General features: G+C 39.6%; 1 protein-coding gene across 1 annotated transcript in view; it reads right to left on the reverse strand.

Annotated features, from left to right (window-relative positions):
* The window catches only part of CFAP70 (cilia and flagella associated protein 70), an 87257-nt gene that overhangs the window by 2823 nt on the left and 67269 nt on the right, over nt 1-17165 (reverse strand). The window contains 7 exon segments of the mRNA XM_015562111.1: nt 1118-1165; nt 6260-6361; nt 9021-9110; nt 12342-12503; nt 13030-13182; nt 15808-15929; nt 16452-16607. Of these exon segments, the coding sequence (XP_015417597.1) occupies nt 1118-1165; nt 6260-6361; nt 9021-9110; nt 12342-12503; nt 13030-13182; nt 15808-15929; nt 16452-16607 (833 nt within the window).

Genomic DNA, 17165 nt, shown 5'->3' on the forward strand with positions numbered 1-17165 from the left:
TAGGATTGTTACATCAGGGCGGATTGTTATTTCATAGACAGGATTGTTACTTCATGGACAGATTTGTTACTTCATAGACAGGATTGTGACGTCATAGACAGGATTATTGATTGCTAGACTTTGTCTGCAAGAGCAAATTTCTTCAAATTTTTTATTTTTATCTTACTTGAGGACATACTCATTGATTTTTAGAAGGAACGGAAAGGGGAGAGGGTATGTGATGTTTCTATCCCTTTCTCCCTCTCCCTTCCTCTCTGAAATCAATACAATTTTTAAAAGATTTATTTGAAACACACCCATGTTCATTTGTTTATGAATTGTTTATGGCTGCTTTTTCACTACAAGTCAGAGTGTACTAGTTTCAATAGAGACTGGCTCACAAAGCTTAAAATATTTCCTATTTTGCCATTTACAGGGAAAATTTGTTGACCCCTAGCTAGACCAATACCTTCATTTTACACGAGGAAATGAGGCCCAGAGAGGTTAACACATTATGTTAATGGCAAAACTAGGACCATAATTCAGGTCTACTGAATCCCTGGCCATCTGTCTTTCCATTAACCCATATTCTCTAAAGAAAAAAAGATCCCCCATGGGGCACTCTCCCTCCAGGGAGCATGCCCATACCATCCCCTTCCTCCCCTCCTTCCCCCATAGGCATGTATCTCCTAAACTTCAAGGGACCACGGGAGACTTGCAACCAGGGGAGCAATGAGCAGCAGCAGCCTGTCCTGGGCTAACTCCCTGAACCTGTCTCCAAGGCCCCCTTTTCTCTGACTTCCCAGTGAGCCAAGGCAGCCCAGCATAGGCCCTCTGGTTGCTTCTTCGATGCCCTTCTTTGTTTCACTATTCTAAGTGTTTTTTCTGCAGTCCATAAATTCTTGCTTGCTTTACTACCAAGAATAAAAAAAAGAGAGAGACCCCCCCCAATGTAATATGTGGGTTATTCCTACAAACCCAGAAGCCCTATGATGATGGGAAAGATGGTAAGAAAAGCTTCTAGAAAAATATTCACATCATAAAATGCTAAAAAATTCTCTGAGTTAAACTAGTACCTTCCTCTCAGTTTCTTAACCTCAGTTCAGTGCAGACAGCAAGAGGCATCTTTATATCATACCTTCATCGTGTACTTGTAGGCTTGCTCAGCTTCCAGTTGCCGTCCAGCCTGAAAAAAAGAGGAGCAGCTGGTGACAATGATATCCCAAAACATGATGATGGCAAAGTCCATTACCAAAAACTTGAAGCAGAGGAATCCATACCTTCTTAGTTAGGAAACTGAATTCACAGGTGAAGCAGGAAAATGAAAGATGGTAGGAAAAAGCACATATAAGATATACATCCCTTTTTTTATTTCAAAGTCTTAAAGATAACTTGGCCTTTTTTTTTTTTTTGAAAGCACCATGAGTCATTTGTTCCTCTCATGATTGAAGCCATCCAGTTAATAAGAACTAACACATATAGTGTTTACTTTATGGTTTAAATTGTTTACATTGTTTTAAGTGCTTTACATACTTTCATCTTGATCCTCAAAACAACCCTAGGAGATAACTATTTATAATTCCCAGTTTACAGATAGAAAAATCTGGGCACAGAGAGGATAAATAACTTGCAGATTATGAAGCTAATAAGTGGAGGAGCCAGATTTTAAGATAATTTAGTCTGGCACCAGAGTCTAAGTTTTTAACTTTATCTTGTTTCTGTGCATTAGAAAAAGCAGATACTGGAATTACTTCCATGCAGATCTGGACATGAGATGAGAACCACTACTCCCAGTTATTCTTACATGAAGGAATTAAATGAGAATAACATGAATTCACTATTATACTTAACAAGTTTGTGTATAACAAATTAGAGTTTGGAAAGTCACTTGGGAAAGCTTAAATACATAAATATGAATGCTCAGGCTAGAATGGAACTTAGAGAATATCTAGTCCAGGGGTCCTCAAACTTTTTAAACAGGGGGCCAGTTCACTGTCCCTCAGACCGTTGGAGGGCCGGACTATAGTTTTAAAAAAAACAACTATGAACAAATTCCTATGCACACTGCACATATCTTATTTTGAAGTAAAAAAAACAAAACGGGAACAAATATAATATTTGTATTTGCATGTGGCCTGCGGCCCGTAGTTTGAGGACCCCTGATCTAGTCCAATTTCCATTGATTTTTTTTTTTTTAGAGAGATGGAAAGGGAGGGAGAGACAGAGAGAAACATCGATGTGAGAGACACACAGATTGGTTACCTACCACACATGCCCTAATAAGGGCCAGGGATCAAGCCTGCAACCAACACTGAGCCAAACCGGCTAGGGCTAATTTCCTTTTTTTTAAAATTTTTTATTGATTTCAGAGAAGGGAGAGGGAGAGATAGAAATAACAATGATGAGAGAGGAAAAAAAAGAGAGATAGAAACATCAATGATGAGAATCATTGATTGGCTGCCTCCTGCACGCCCCCTAGTGAGGATCGAGCCTGCAACCCAGATATGTGCCCTTGACTGGAATCGAACCCAGGACCCTTCAGTCCCAAGGCCGACGCTCTATCTACTGAGCCAAACCAGCTAGGGCTAGGGCTAATTTCTTGATTTAACTGCTTAATCCATTGATATTTCAGTTCTCTTTTCTAAAATAGTATTTAAGGCTATAAATTACCCTCTCTATATTGCTCTAATTCCATATTTCTAACATATAATAGCTTTGTTTTTATTCAGTCCCATTCCAATTATCTATTGAAGTGTAACAAGCCATCTCAAAACTTAATGGTTTAATACACAATATATTAAATTGTGTATTCCTCACAATTCTATGGGCTATCTGGACCATTCTGCTGATCTTCCTGGGTTCATTCATGCAGTTGTAGACATCTGACAATTTGGTTAAGGGCTGGGGGGCTAAGATCTCACTCAAAGAGTGAAGTTGGCTGTTAACCAGGGTGCTTCAGTTATCCTCCAGGTGGACTTTGAGCCTCCTATAGGCTAAATTGGGTTTCTTCACAGCATGTGGTCTCAGGGTTTCAAGAGCGCAGGAGCAGTAGCTACAGGATCTTTAAAGGCCTGGTCTCTGAGAACTTACACAATGTCACTTCCATCATATTCTACTGATCAAAGTAATTCACAGTGCAGCTCAAATTCCAGGAAGTGGAGAATGAGGAGACATTACCTCCTGATGGGAAAAATGGCATTACATTACAAAGGGGTGTACATGAAAGCGTGATTAAATAGGAGACATTATTATAAAAACCTACTGAAAGGCCTGCATTATTTTTCTACAGCCGTGTAACAAATCACCACAAATTAAGTGGCTTAAAACAATAGCCACTTATCATCTCATAATTTCCACTACTCAGAAGTCTGGCATGGCTCAACCGGTTCTCTGCTTAGGGTCTCACGAGGCCAAAATCAAGGTGTCAGTGGGAGTGGGTTCTTCTGTGGAATCTACTCGCAACCTCATTCAGGTTTTTGGCAGAATTCAGTTCCTCGTACTTGCAGGATGGAGGTCCCCATTGCCTTCCTGGCTGTGAGTAGGGAATGCTTTCAGCTTCTGGAGGCCACCCACATTCCTTGATGGTTCCTTTCCATCTTTAAGGCAGCAATTGTGTGTTGAATCTTTCTTGGGCTTTGAATCTCTCTGACTTCCCTTCACAGCAGTACCTATATTAGTGTTTTATGTAATAATCTTGAGAGATCATCTTCAGAATTCTACCTACCACAAGACAGTATCATGATTTACTCTTTGACTCATGAATTAATTACAAACATGTTTTAAGTTTACAAATGTATGAGTCTTTTGGCCTATCTTTTAATTGTTGCTTTATAATTTTATTGCAGTGTGATCTACATGCATTTGTTGAATCTGTCATTGTGGTCTAGCATATGAATAATTAATTCATTTGTGATTGAAAAGAATATGCATTCTCTAATTGTTGGGTGCAGAGTTCTATGTTGTTTGAGCTCAACATTGTTAACTGCCCCCCCCCCCCTTTTTTTCTCATCCTCATCTGAGGGTATGCTTTTCTTAGAGAGAGGAAATGAGAAAGAGAAACATTGATTGAACTCCCAACATAGGTATGTGTGCAACCTAGGTATGTGCTCTGACTGGGAATCCAAGCTGCAACCTTTTTTGTGTGTGTATGGGATGATGCTCCAAACAACTGAGCCATCTGGCCAGGGCACCTGGTTGTTTTATTGAAATCTCACATACCTTTAATTTTTTCCTATTTGATCTATCAGTTTTTGCAAGAAATGTATTAAAATCTTCCATTTTGACACGTTTAGTTTAAAGATGAAGAAACTGCCTGGCCAGTATGGTTCAGTGGTTGAGCATTGGCCTATCAACCAGGAGATCAGGGCTCTATTTCCGGTCAGGGCACATTCCTGGGTTGTAGGTTCAATCCCCTGTGTGGGGTGTGCGTAAGGCAGACAGTCAATGAGTCTCATCATTGATGTTTCTATCTCTCTCCCTCTCTGAAATAAATAAAAAATATATTTTTAAACAAAATAATAAAGATGAAAAAACTGAGGCCCAGTAAGTTTCAGTGACTTGCCCAGGATTTCACAGCCAATTGTGACAGAGCTGCTGTCAGAATACAGGTATTTTCATGTTGATATTTAGGAAGAGAAGGTCCAGTAATTTTTATTTTGTTCATTTCTCTTACAATCAAAATACTCCCTATCAGTTTGGTGTCATATTGGCTAATAAAAAAACTGAGGGACAATCTCATTCCAAATTTGACTTTAGACCGATGTGTAAGTTATTTAAGCAAGTTATTTAGTTTTGGGAGAGTTATTTTCTATAGGTAAAGCAGCTATCACAAACTTTCACAATACTCCTCCCAAAAGATCCATCTATATCAAAGATAAACACCTCAGCCAGCTGTTCAACATGAAGGAATGGTTCAAAAAGACTAGTAAAACTTCTTCACTGTTCTTAACTTTGTTTACATTCTTATATAATATCACTTCCATCTTTTATTTTTTTTTATTTTTTATTTTTATCACTTCCATCTTTTAAAGAAGGTTCACTTTAAAAAATATTTTTATTGATTTCAGAGAGAAGAAGGGAAAGGCAGAGAGGGGTAGAAACATCAATGATGAGAGAGAATCACTGACCAGCTGCCTCCTGCACGCCCTCTAATGGGGATTGAGCCCACAACCCAGGCATGTGCCCTTGCCGGAAATCAAACCCATGACCTCCTGGTTCATGGGTCGACACTCATTCACTGAGCAACCAGCCAGGCATCACTCCCATTTTTAAAAACTTATTTATTTTTTTGAAATGAAAAGTATAGTAATGAAAAAGGAACTCAGGAATGAGGTTGTTAAATACATTTAAAATAAAAATACCATGTATTTCCTGATTAGTATCAGGTAAATAGCTAAACTACCTATCCTGAATTCTGGTCTCAAATAAAAAAGTCAGAGACAATTACAAAGAAGATGAATCACAGTATCAGGTTCATTTTTAAAACAATGGAATCTTTGAGTCAATCATGTAGTCTATCAGAGGTATCTGTGGTCCTTTTGTTGGTAGTCCATATTTATCTACACCCTAATGGCCTAGTTTGCCTTTATTTTTATCATTGGATTCTTATCTAGGTTTTCTAGGACATCCATAACTTACAACGAAGGCAATCAGAGGGTATATGCATGGCTCCAGGAATTTTTTGTAGATCCAGAGCATAACTGGATGACTATACGAGTAATACATACTATTGTCCCAGGCTTGAGCTCCTAAACATGAGAGCACAGACCGGTGGGGAGAGGTACCCAGCAGGGAAAAGGAGGAAGACTCACTGACCCCAAGTCTAAGCTGCTGTCCAACTGCACTGTCAGCCACTGCCCTTGCACAGCTCCCCATTCAGTGTTCCCAACCCCAACCCTAGGCCAGGCCACACACTGCGCTGGGCCTGTGGAGTAGCTTCAAAGTGCTACAGGGAGCTTCCCCCACCCAGAATCCTTGCCCAGGTGTCAGCCCTGGTCCACCCTACACCTGCTCACCCACGACCACCAAGTCCGCATGGCTCACTTCCATTTTTAGAATCTCCTTTCCAGACAAACATACCTGAGTGTATAATTTTTAAGCGCACTTTAAGTAAACGCTTCCCAGACTTGGCCTCTCCTTTGTCATTCATATAATGATCAAATCTGAAGCTCATCAAACCTCAACTGTCATGCATTAATGGCCATCCCAAATATCTCTTCTTTTATTTAGTTCCCGATCTCTTTGCCTAAGAGGGCGTTGTGAAAGGACAGCAAGCACTCACTTTCAGGCTGACCAGGGCCAGATATGCCCACACCTCAGCATTGTTGTTGTTCAATGCATTGGCTTCCGAGAGAGCATCCTCTGCCTCCGAGATCTCCTCCAGCTTGACAAAAACAGATGTATGAGTTGTTCAGTCAATATAGTTTGGGTTTTTTAAATATATTTTATTGATTTTTACAGAGGAAGGGAGAGAGATAGAGAGCTAGAAACATCCATGAGAGAGAAACATCCATCAGCTGCCTCCTGCACACCCCCTACTGGGGATGTGCCCGCAACCAAGGTACATGCCCTTGACCGGAATCAAACCTGGGACCTTTCAGTCCACAGGCCGACGCTCCATCCAAACCAACTAGGGCAAGTCAATATAGTTTTTACTTAAGTCAGCTGAGTCAGCTTAGCTGAAAGTACTATGTCCAAATAACATTGGTGTACATGGCCTATACCAATGGCTTTCAACATTTTTTTTTTTTAAGCAACAGAGCTTTTCTTCAAACAAAATCCTGTGTGGTGGCCCAATATATAAACCAGTTAAAGTAAAACTGCTCTGCTTAAAAAGCCAGGTAGGGGAACCTGGAGCCTGCTTTCTAGGCTTTCTTCCTCTTTCCTCTACAGCAGTCCCAGCAGGGCATCCATGAACCGTGGAGCTTCGGCGGCAGGGTTGGGAAACCAGAAGTATTTACTGTTGTGTGTGCATCATTCAGTGATTTCCCCATACACAGTGGGCTATCAGATACATTTGTAGTTTTTCCCTTTACATTCTACATCCCTTTCTTAAGGTAAAAGTCCTGTCAAAATACTATCATTCAGAAAGCTTCCTTTCCCCTGAAATTAGTTATTAACACCACAGTCTTGAACAATCAATACAATTCTCAGTGACTCTAGGGTGCTTCCTGAGCTCTGGCTACATGGATATCATTTTTGCTTCCTTAAACTGTAAATTTGCTTTGTAAAATCTTCCAAAAGGCCAGCCAAGGAAAGAATAAGGTACTCCTTTCCCCAATAAAATAGTTCTTCATAGTTTCTGCTTCAGAAAATAATGGATTTCTAGGCCCAAGACAATATGAAGAATGACCTTTCAGCAAATCCTATACCTTGGCCTACATTTTAAATGTCTCTGAAATACTGATTCATTATTTATTCAACATATATGTCCTAAGGATTTACTCTCTGTCAGGCAGCATGTTAGATACTGGGAATACACACAGTTCACTACAGGAGGGCAAGAGGAGGTGGGAAAAACTCAAACACATAAATAGTTCCAGTACAGAATAAACATTTCTAATAATAAAAGCACATGTATGTTCTAGTGGAGGGACAAAGGAAAATAGTAAAAATTCTATCTGAGAATAAAGGATACTCTCAGAAGAAACATTGCTAAAGTAAATCTTGAAAGATAAATAGGAGTTTGTTAACTGTACAAGGTGAAGAAAGGCATTCCAGGTAAAAGGAATACTATATATAAATGCAAAAATAATGGCATCTCAGAAAACTCTTAAATATACCTGTGTGTGTGTGTGTGTGTGTGTGTGTGTGTGTGTGTGAGAGAGAGAGAGAGAGAGAAGAAGAAGAAGAAGATGCTTCTTGTATGTAGATCAAAACCTGCAACCTTGGCATATTGGGAAGACATTTTGACCAACTCAGCTATCTGGCCAGGGCCTTAGGCTGTCTATTTTTATAAAAATTATCACCTTTCTCGTTTCAGAACACAAAGTGGTAAGACTAAAGGGTTTGGCAGAGACCAGATCATATTACCAGTTAGTCTAACGGTTCCTCTTTCAAACATTAAGCAGTGGTTCTCAACCTTCCTAATGCTGCAACCCTTTAATACAGTTCCTCATGTTGTGGTGACCCCCAACCATAAAATTGTTTTCGTTGCTACTTCATAACTGTAATTTTGCTACTGTTATGAATTGTAATGTAAATACTGATATGCTATATGTGTTTTCCGGTGGCCGTGACCCATAGGTTGAGAACCGCTGCATTAGAGAGAAGGAAAGCAGGGTAGCTCTGGAGTTTCAGGGGTGGTAGAGCAAAGAGTGCAAAGGCCACCCGAAGCTGTAGCAGCTACTCTGCATATGGAAAGGCACAGAACTTAATAAATATCAACCAATTTCTTTAATTAAATAGATTCTTTATATCCCATATTACTTCTTTTCTTATAGATAATATTATAAAACTAGAGGCCCAGTGCACGAATTCATGCATGGGTGGGGTCCCTCAGCCTGGCCAGCAATCGAGGCCTATCAGGGTCCGGGCAGAAGGGGGACAGGGGGCAGGGGCCCCGGGAGGTTGGCTAGCCAGGAGGAGGGACCATGGGAGGTTGGCTGGCTGGCCCCCCGATTGGGACTGATGAGGGGGCCAGCCAGCCTGGGGGGTAAGGGAGGGTCACGGGAGGGTGGTTGTGGGAGTACACTGACCACCAGGGGGCAGTTCCTGGTGATCAGTGTGCATCACAGAGACTGGTTGACTGGTTGTTCTGGTCAATCGGTTGTAACAGTCACTTAGGCTTTTATATATATAGATTATGAGCTTCTTTACGAAATAACATGAAATTTTTATTACATAGCTTCCTAGTTCAGGTTTTTGTGGGATTTTTCTACTTCAGAATGACCTTCAGTTTACTAAACTGCTTTGAAGAGCAATTTTGCAGGAGAGAAAACTGCCCTGATTGGCATTTCACTGTCATCCCAGGGTGCTTGAAAGACCAAGGAATCAAGGTCAGCTCTATGCACTGGGTTAGTGTCAAGCCCTCACCCTCTTACCCGATAACAGGCAATTCCCAGTCCCAGCCAGGTAAGGCATGAAGGTGATCTCTTACAGGCTTGCAGGTAGGTTTTCTTTGCCTTTTCATACTGTAGAAAGAAAGCACCCCCAAAATATTGTTCTTTTAGAAGCATCAAACACTGCGTGGCTATGATAATCACGGTGCTTCTGCAGTTGATCTCCAGACCAATCTAAGTCCAATGAAGTTATATGTTTTTCTTAAAACTTAATTGGGAGGGGGAAGTTTTAGGTTCACAGCAAAATTGAAAGCTCAGAGATTCCCCATATATATGGTCTAGTGGAGGGACAAAGGATAATTGGCCATCTAAATCCTGTGTGGTGCCCAATATATGAACCAGTTAAAAGTAAAACTAGTTTTACTTTAGCCTCCCCACTACCAACATCCCCCAGCAGACTGGTACATTTGTTACAACTGACAAACCTACACTGACACTTCATCATCACCCAAAGTCCATAGTTCACCTTAAGGTTCGCCCTTGGTGGTGTACATTCTATGGGTTTGAACAAATGTGTAATGACATATGTATATCCCTCATTAGAGTATTTTTTCTGCCCTAAACATTCTCCGTGCTCCACCTCTTCATCGCTCCCCTTCCCCAACTCCTGGAAACCACTGATCTCTTTACTCTCTCTATAGGTTTGCCCTTTTCAGAATGTCATACAGTTAGAATCATGTAGTTTGTAGACCTCTCAGATTGGTTCCTTTCACTTAGTAATATGCATCTAAGGTTCCTTCATATTTTTTCATGGCTTGATAGCTTATTTCCTTTTAGCGCTAAGTAGTATTCCATCGTCTGGATGTACCACAGATTATTTATCTGTTCACCTACTGAAGGATGTCTTTTGTTGCTTCCAAGTTTTTCCCATTATGAATCAAGCTACCATAAACACCTTTTTGCAGATTTTGTGTGGATATAAGTTCTCAATTCCTTTGGGTAAATATTTAGGAGAACAATCGTTGCATGGTATAGTAAGAATATTCTTAGTTTTGTAAAATATCACCTAATTGTCATCCAAAGTGGCTGTACCATTTTGCATTCCCACCAGCAACAAATCAGAGTTCCTGTTGCTCTACATTCTTGTCAGTGTTTGATGTTGTCGGTGTTCTAGATTTTGGCCAGATTTGGGTGTGTAGTGGTATTTCATCTTTTTAATTTGCATTTCCCTGATGACATATTATGTGGAGCATCTTTTCATATGTTTATTTGTCATCTACATATCTTCTTTGGTGAGGTATCTTTAAGATCTTTCACCCATTTTTAAATCAGGTTATTTTCTTATCATTGGGTTTTAAGACTTCTTCGTATATTTTAGATAGCAGTCCTTTATCAAATATGTCTTTTGCAGATATTTTTCTCCCAGTTTGTGGTTTGTCCTCTCATTCTCTTCATATTATCTTTTGCAGAGCTTAAGTTTTTCATTTCAATGAAGTCTAACTTAAAATCTTTCTTTCATGGATCATGCCCTTGGTGTTGTATCTAAAAAGTCAGAACTATTCCCAATGTCATATAGGTTTTCTGCTATATTATCTTCTAGGAGTTTTATAGTTTTGCATTTTACATTTATTCTATGATTCATTTTGAGTTAATTTTGAAGGTATCAGGTCTTGTGTCTAGATTTATTTTTTTGCATATGGGTATCCCGTTGTTCCACCACCATTTGTTGAAAAGATTTTCTTTGCTCAATTGTATTGCCTTTGTTCCTTTGTCAAAGATCAGTTGACTAAATTTATGTGAGTCTATTTCCAGGCTCTCTCTTCTGTTCCATTGATCTGTTTGCCTATTCTTTCACTTTTACCACCCTGTCTTGATTATTGTTCTAGTTTATAGTGTGTCTTGTAGTCAGGTAGGGGGTCAGTCCTCTACCTTTGTTCTTCTCTTTCAATGTAGTACTGGCTATTCTGGGCTTGGATTGCATTTTATGTCTGTTTTCAGGGAAATATTACAAGAAAACTGGTGAGAGGAGAAGGAAAGACTAAATTAAAGGGCAAACTTTGCTGTGAAAGCAGTTCCAAAAACAAGGAGTTACACAGAAAATTCTGGGTGACCACAGTGATTACCAGAGTTCCACCTAGACTTTATGGATTACCCCGTTTTGCTTAAAAGTGACATCATGTGGTAGGATGATAGATACAGAATCTCTGAACTAAGGATTTTACTTGATAGAGCCTCATTATTCTGAGAATCTGCTCCCTTATTATAAAATGTCTTAGAAGCTTTCGGTAGTACAGGAGACATTTAGAAAAACTAAAAATTAAAAGAATTAAAAAAAGTAGGAGGCCCCAAAGGACCACTTTTTGTTCTGTATCTTCAGTGTGAGAGATGGAACTATAGCTGAGCCTCAGCAAATAGCCTATGAACTCCGTGCCTAGTGACTGCATAAGCCAGCAGTTCCGTGAAGATGCAGCTTGCAATGACACCAGGAAGCTTTCTATGATTTACTTCACTGTAATTTTTCCCTTTTAAACCTACGTGAGCTTCCTACTTAAAATACAAGGCACTGTAACTTCTTGTTGCTGTTGTTTAATTTTAAATATAAAGAAAACTAGGTATTCGGGGTGGGGGGGTGGGCGTGGGGTCAGGGGAAAGATGGAATAAAGTAAAAACAAAAGCACAGAATCAAAAGGCCTTTGGGGAACGTTGATAATTGTTGAAATGGGATGATGAGTCCATGTTGGTTCATTCTACTAATCTTTTTACTTTGTGTGTATTTGAAATTTTCCATAAAAGAACATTTCTTTTAGAAAGCTTTGGGTATTTCCTAAAATATGGATAGGAATTACTAAAGAGTCAAGTCAGAGTACCCTGTGAAACGGGGTTAGCCTCAGCTGAATTAAATATAATCCTTTGTGTTGAGGAGAAAGTTTGCAGGATTTATTTTAAAACCCTTAACACTTTCCTTTAGTTAAAGCAAGCTGAGAATATTTCCACTACTGCTAACAAAGAAAAATAGCTAAAATAAAATTTATTGATTTTTTTCATCTTTATTGTTGAAAGTATTACATAGGTCCTCCCCCACTCCCCCCCAATTAACCTCTTCCAGCCCGCAAATTTATTGAGTTCTTAATAACTTTAGTGTCATAATGGTTAAAACCACAGACTAGTATGAGACTGCCTTGTTTAAATCCTGTTTCTATTAATTGCTGGTTATCTGATGTTGGGCAAGCCACGTTACCTTTCGATGTAAAAGCGCCACTATCATATTACTAGTTTTAGTCCACAGGGATGTTAACACTTGACTAGTCAGGGCCCAGACCATGACCCGATTTACATGGTTACTTCCCTTCCTCTATCCCTCACCTCTTTCTCTTCCAGATAGATGTGCCCCAGTCGCAGGAAGATGAAGTGCATCTCAGAAGCATCCACTACAAAACTAATGGTTCTCTCATAGCATGCCTTGGCCTCAGCATGATCTCCTCTCAGAAAATAGAGATGGCCCTTCAGACCCCAGACGTTAGGGTTCTGAAAAAGGAAACAACAAGTCGCACATGGGATGAGGTGCCATTTAAAAGTACATTAATGAGCTTTGTCTAACATTTAAATGTAGGTTACATCTGTTTTCTTTTTCTAGCACAGTTAGAAAGAGGGCCCCCTTCAGTTGCACTGAAAGAGATTCTTCTAGTCTGCCCTCTCACTTCTTTGTTGCATTCTTCAAAGCTATTTTTGTCTTTGGGGTAAATATTAAGAAAAATAGTGAAGCATGCAATGGTAGGGTTCACAATGAGAAAAACAGAAGTCCAAAAAAACTTGAATAGATGAACTATCTGCGAATGAGCTGTCCTTCCTTATCTTTTCTCTGCCCTTTGCAAAACTCATGAGTGCTTAAGAAAAACAAATGGAAGGAAATAGATGAGTTAACTGACAAATGATGACCCCACCCCTCTCGTGTAACCAGAAATCTACCTGTGATATAGCAACACCACCTCTAAGAAAGCCTGCTGACCCCTTGTCCAAACTAAACTCAAGAGGCTCTAGCAAAAGTTATTACCAGGTAGTCCATCTGGGCTGCTTGTTGAAGGCATTCCTCTACCTTGACAAAGTCCTTCTTGAGAAGGTGTGTCTGAGCCAGCACCAAGTAATACTCACAGCTGGGGCCTCCTTGAGGACATAACAGCTCATGTGCAAGGACTCTGTGCACATACTGCAAAAAATCAGATTATAAGGGACATGTAAATGGCTGCACTATGTCAGTTCCATAGCTCGTATGGTCGAAGGTTCTGTTTCTGATAATAAGTAATAAGGAACATATTACAGAATGAAATGATTATCCATTTCAAAAGGTTAGAGGTGAATTATAAACATTCAGCACATCATGGTTCCATTACCAGTTATTCACTTAGTCACAAAAGTAGACTTTTTCAAGTGAATAATCAGCAATATTATACAATGCTAGTCAGACTAGATGGGTTTTAACTTGTAATCTGTTATGCAACGGACGAAGACACTTCATTTACATTTATTCATGAGGTAACATTTTCAGGCAGCTGTAATTGTAAGGAAATTTAAAGTGAGGCAAAACCTCCCTTTCTAAAATTCTAGACTTAGGATATTGGAAACAGTATGTCTGTTTCTGGCACACTCTCAAACATTTGTTATGTTCATAAGTTTTTACTTAGAGCTGTTGTTTATTTTTAGTACTATACAAGGCCTGCAAATTTGACAAAATCACATTGGCAGGTTAAACAGAGGGGGAAACTCTTCTCTTCTCCCCCCTTTGCTCCTATCTCAGTCTAGTAGTTGTACCAGTTAATAATGTGGATTTTGTAATCAAAGACGACACGATAATTTCAAGAGAAACATCAAAGGGCTTTATTCAAAGTAATGTCCATGGCTTGCTACACATTTCCCCCATCTTTAGGTAAATTGTGGATACCATTCCAATAGAACTTTTCTTGTTTTGACGCAAACCATTCAGTGACCCAATTTTCCACTTCTTTGTACGTTTTGAAGTGCTGCTCAGAAAGTGCGTGTGCCATTGATCGGAACAAGTGGTAATCTGAAGGAGCAAGGTCTGATGAATACAGAGGGTGGGTTAATACTTCCCTGGCAAGATCTTTCAATGTGTCTTTAACTGGTTTTGAAGTGTGTGATGGTGTGTCATCTTGAAGCAAAAGTACTTTGCTATGTCTTCTGGCACATTCTGGTTGTTTCACAATCAAAGCGTGGTTCAAATTGATTATTTGTTGTCCAGAATAAAGGAAAGCCACTAGGTGAGTCACTGTCCTGCAGCAGTGACTCAGCAGATGGAGAGCCCATTTGTACAAGTAGGAAGAGGAGGCAGAAAAGGGCTGGGAGTTGGTAAGAAGCAGGGACTGTGTTTAATGATAATATCTCCTTTGTAAATGGCACTGAAAGAATATTTTTAAGTGTAAAAATATCTATGGCCCTAACTAGTTTGGCTCAGTGGATAGAGCGTCAGCCTGCAGACTGAAGGGTCCCAGGTTCGATTCCGGTCAAGGGCATGTACCTTGGTTGAGGGCACATCCCCAGTAGGGAGTGTGCAGGAAGCAGCTGATTGATGTTTCTCTTTCACTGATGTTTCTAACTTTCTATCCCTCTCCCTTCCTCTCTGTAAAAAAATCAATAAAAAAATATTTTTTAAAAATCTATGATGTGAACACCTTCAGCAAATTTGACATATGAGGCTTTGAAGCTTGCTGTCAATACAACAAAATAGCATACGTATCAAATCACATATATATCAACATATGTGTACTCTATTTAAAAAATCCGCATTATTAACTGGTATACCTAATATAATATAGAAACTTCCACTAGTACTTCTACCATCTTCGGAAGTAATGAGGGGAGGCTCCACCTGCATTCTGGCTCTTTGACATGGGTGGCAGGGAGAAAGCCTGTTTCTCTATTGGGAAAGTTGAATGTGGCCCACTCCCACCGAGCCATCATTCTTGCCCTTTTTTGAGCTTGCCCATATTCAAGTGGAGCACGCACACTGCAGGATCAGGCCAACTCTTTGGCTCCTGAATCTTGCTCTCACTCTCCTACTGCTGGCTTCATGGATCTATTTCTTGTTTCCCATGTGGTAGCTAGACCTTTGGGGATGGTCTTCTGTGGGTGGAGGCTGCCGTTCTCCAGCTGTTCCACTGGTGACAGCATGGGTAAGTCAAATCTGGAACTAGTCACATCTCCAGCTCGGTTTTTTTGTTTGTTTCTTTGTTAATCCTCACCTGAGGATATTTTTTCCATTGACTTTTAGTGAGAGTGGAAGGGAGGGGAGAGACAGGAAGAAAAACATTGATGAGAGAAAGAAACATTGATGTGAGAGAGACACATTGATTATGGTTGCCTCCTGCACATGCCCCAACCAGGGCAGAGATTGAGCCCTTGATTGGAATAGAACCCTTGACCCTTCAGTCCGAGGGCCAACGCTCTAACCACTGAGCAACTGGATAGGGCCAGTTCAGTTTTACCAATAAAAATTTTAAATATTTTTATCCCCCATTTAGCACTATCTGTTCCAGGTGGTTCAGAACCTGAAAGGGAAAAGGGTATGCTGAGGTGCCCGTGAACCCCCAACACTCACACAATGAATCCTCATAATAAAGTGAAATCAGTTTACATATGACTCAAGAGTCTGAATTTGCTCTGCTGGTATTCTACAGGGAGCAGTCTTGCAGTGAGGTCTCAAAAGCATATTTGATTTCTGTGTCATACACATTTAAGCCTGCAAAGACCATTATGAATCGAATAGGTAGCTCATTAAAATCTTTCCATTAACTTTCTGTTTTCCAAATATTCTGACCTGTACAGCATTGACCTTCATCAAGAAGCGTATGGTCTCCATGAAGATGGTGGTAGGAGTTTGGGAAACACTAACAGGGGTAGGATGCAGAAAAACTGATGAACCCAGACATTTTGATGCGTCTGAAGATACATTAAAAGAATAGATGATTAGATACAAAGGAAAAACGTACGAAGCTCAGACATACTAATGTAGCAGGGAGAGTATTCTAATCTAATATATGAGAGAGGTTATAATCTGGAAAGCAATAGGTTGCTCCATATCGATGGTCTCCAAAGAGGAGATCTCAAAGATTCTTAAGGTTAGTCTACACTGTTTTCAAATGAAGTCACAACCAAATAAAAGGATTTTTAAAGTATTCAGATCTTCCTGAATGTGAAACACATCTATAAATATTCTAAAAATAAAGAATCATTGTTAGAAAATCACAGGTCTGTAGTTGGCTACTTTTCTGAGCTAAATATAAATCCTTGTTTATTGAAAGTGTTGAATTACAGAGCCTAGCCTCATATGAAGGTACTTAGGCAAAATGACAGATAAATAATCAACTTCAAACAAGTTAAAAAGTGCCATTTTGGTAATCATAGGGGTTTTCATTCTTGTCTATATCCCTCTTTTGATTGGAAATCTTTATCCCTAATTACCTCTTTTTAGTATCTCCTTGGGAAATAAGTTGGATGGGTTTGGGTTGACTGCTGGATCCTGAGATGGTACAGGAAAAATTCGTTCTTGTGAATGTGACTGCAGTTTGGAGGATTCTTCAAGAAATCCATCTAGAACAGAAAACGGAGCTCCTGATCCTAAATAGATTAAATTTTAATGAGAAAAAAACACAATGTCTTGCTACATTGAATGTTAAAAGATTATTACAGAAAATAAAATACAATTAATTTTCAAATCATAAAAAACATTCCTGAAACATTGCATCGACAGACTTGTTTTCCAGACTTGCTATATTTCTGAATAATTTAAGGAGTACAAGCTAAACTGATAGCACATCTTCTGTCACTATAACTCCTAGTTCAATCCTGCTGGTGGCCCATCTCATAATAATGTCAAACAGGTATCTCTTATAAAAGTTACTTCTTAAATCCAGATTCTCAAAAATCCAGATGAGCCAGGCCAGTGTGTCTCCAGAATTGAGGGTCACTGGTTCGATTCCCAGTCAGGGCACACACCTGGGTTATGAGCTCAATCCCCAGTGCGGGTAGTGCAGGAGGCAGACCATCAGTAATGTTTCGCTGTCTTTGATGTTTCTATCTCTCTATCCCTCTCCTTCCTCTCTCTCTAGAAATAAATAAAAACTTCTTTTTTTTAAAATTGTGGCATGGAATTTAATCATTTACCTCCTTTTCCCT

This window comes from Myotis davidii, unplaced genomic scaffold, assembly GCF_000327345.1.
Source record: "Myotis davidii unplaced genomic scaffold, ASM32734v1 scaffold134, whole genome shotgun sequence".
Taxonomy (NCBI): domain Eukaryota; kingdom Metazoa; phylum Chordata; class Mammalia; order Chiroptera; family Vespertilionidae; genus Myotis; species Myotis davidii.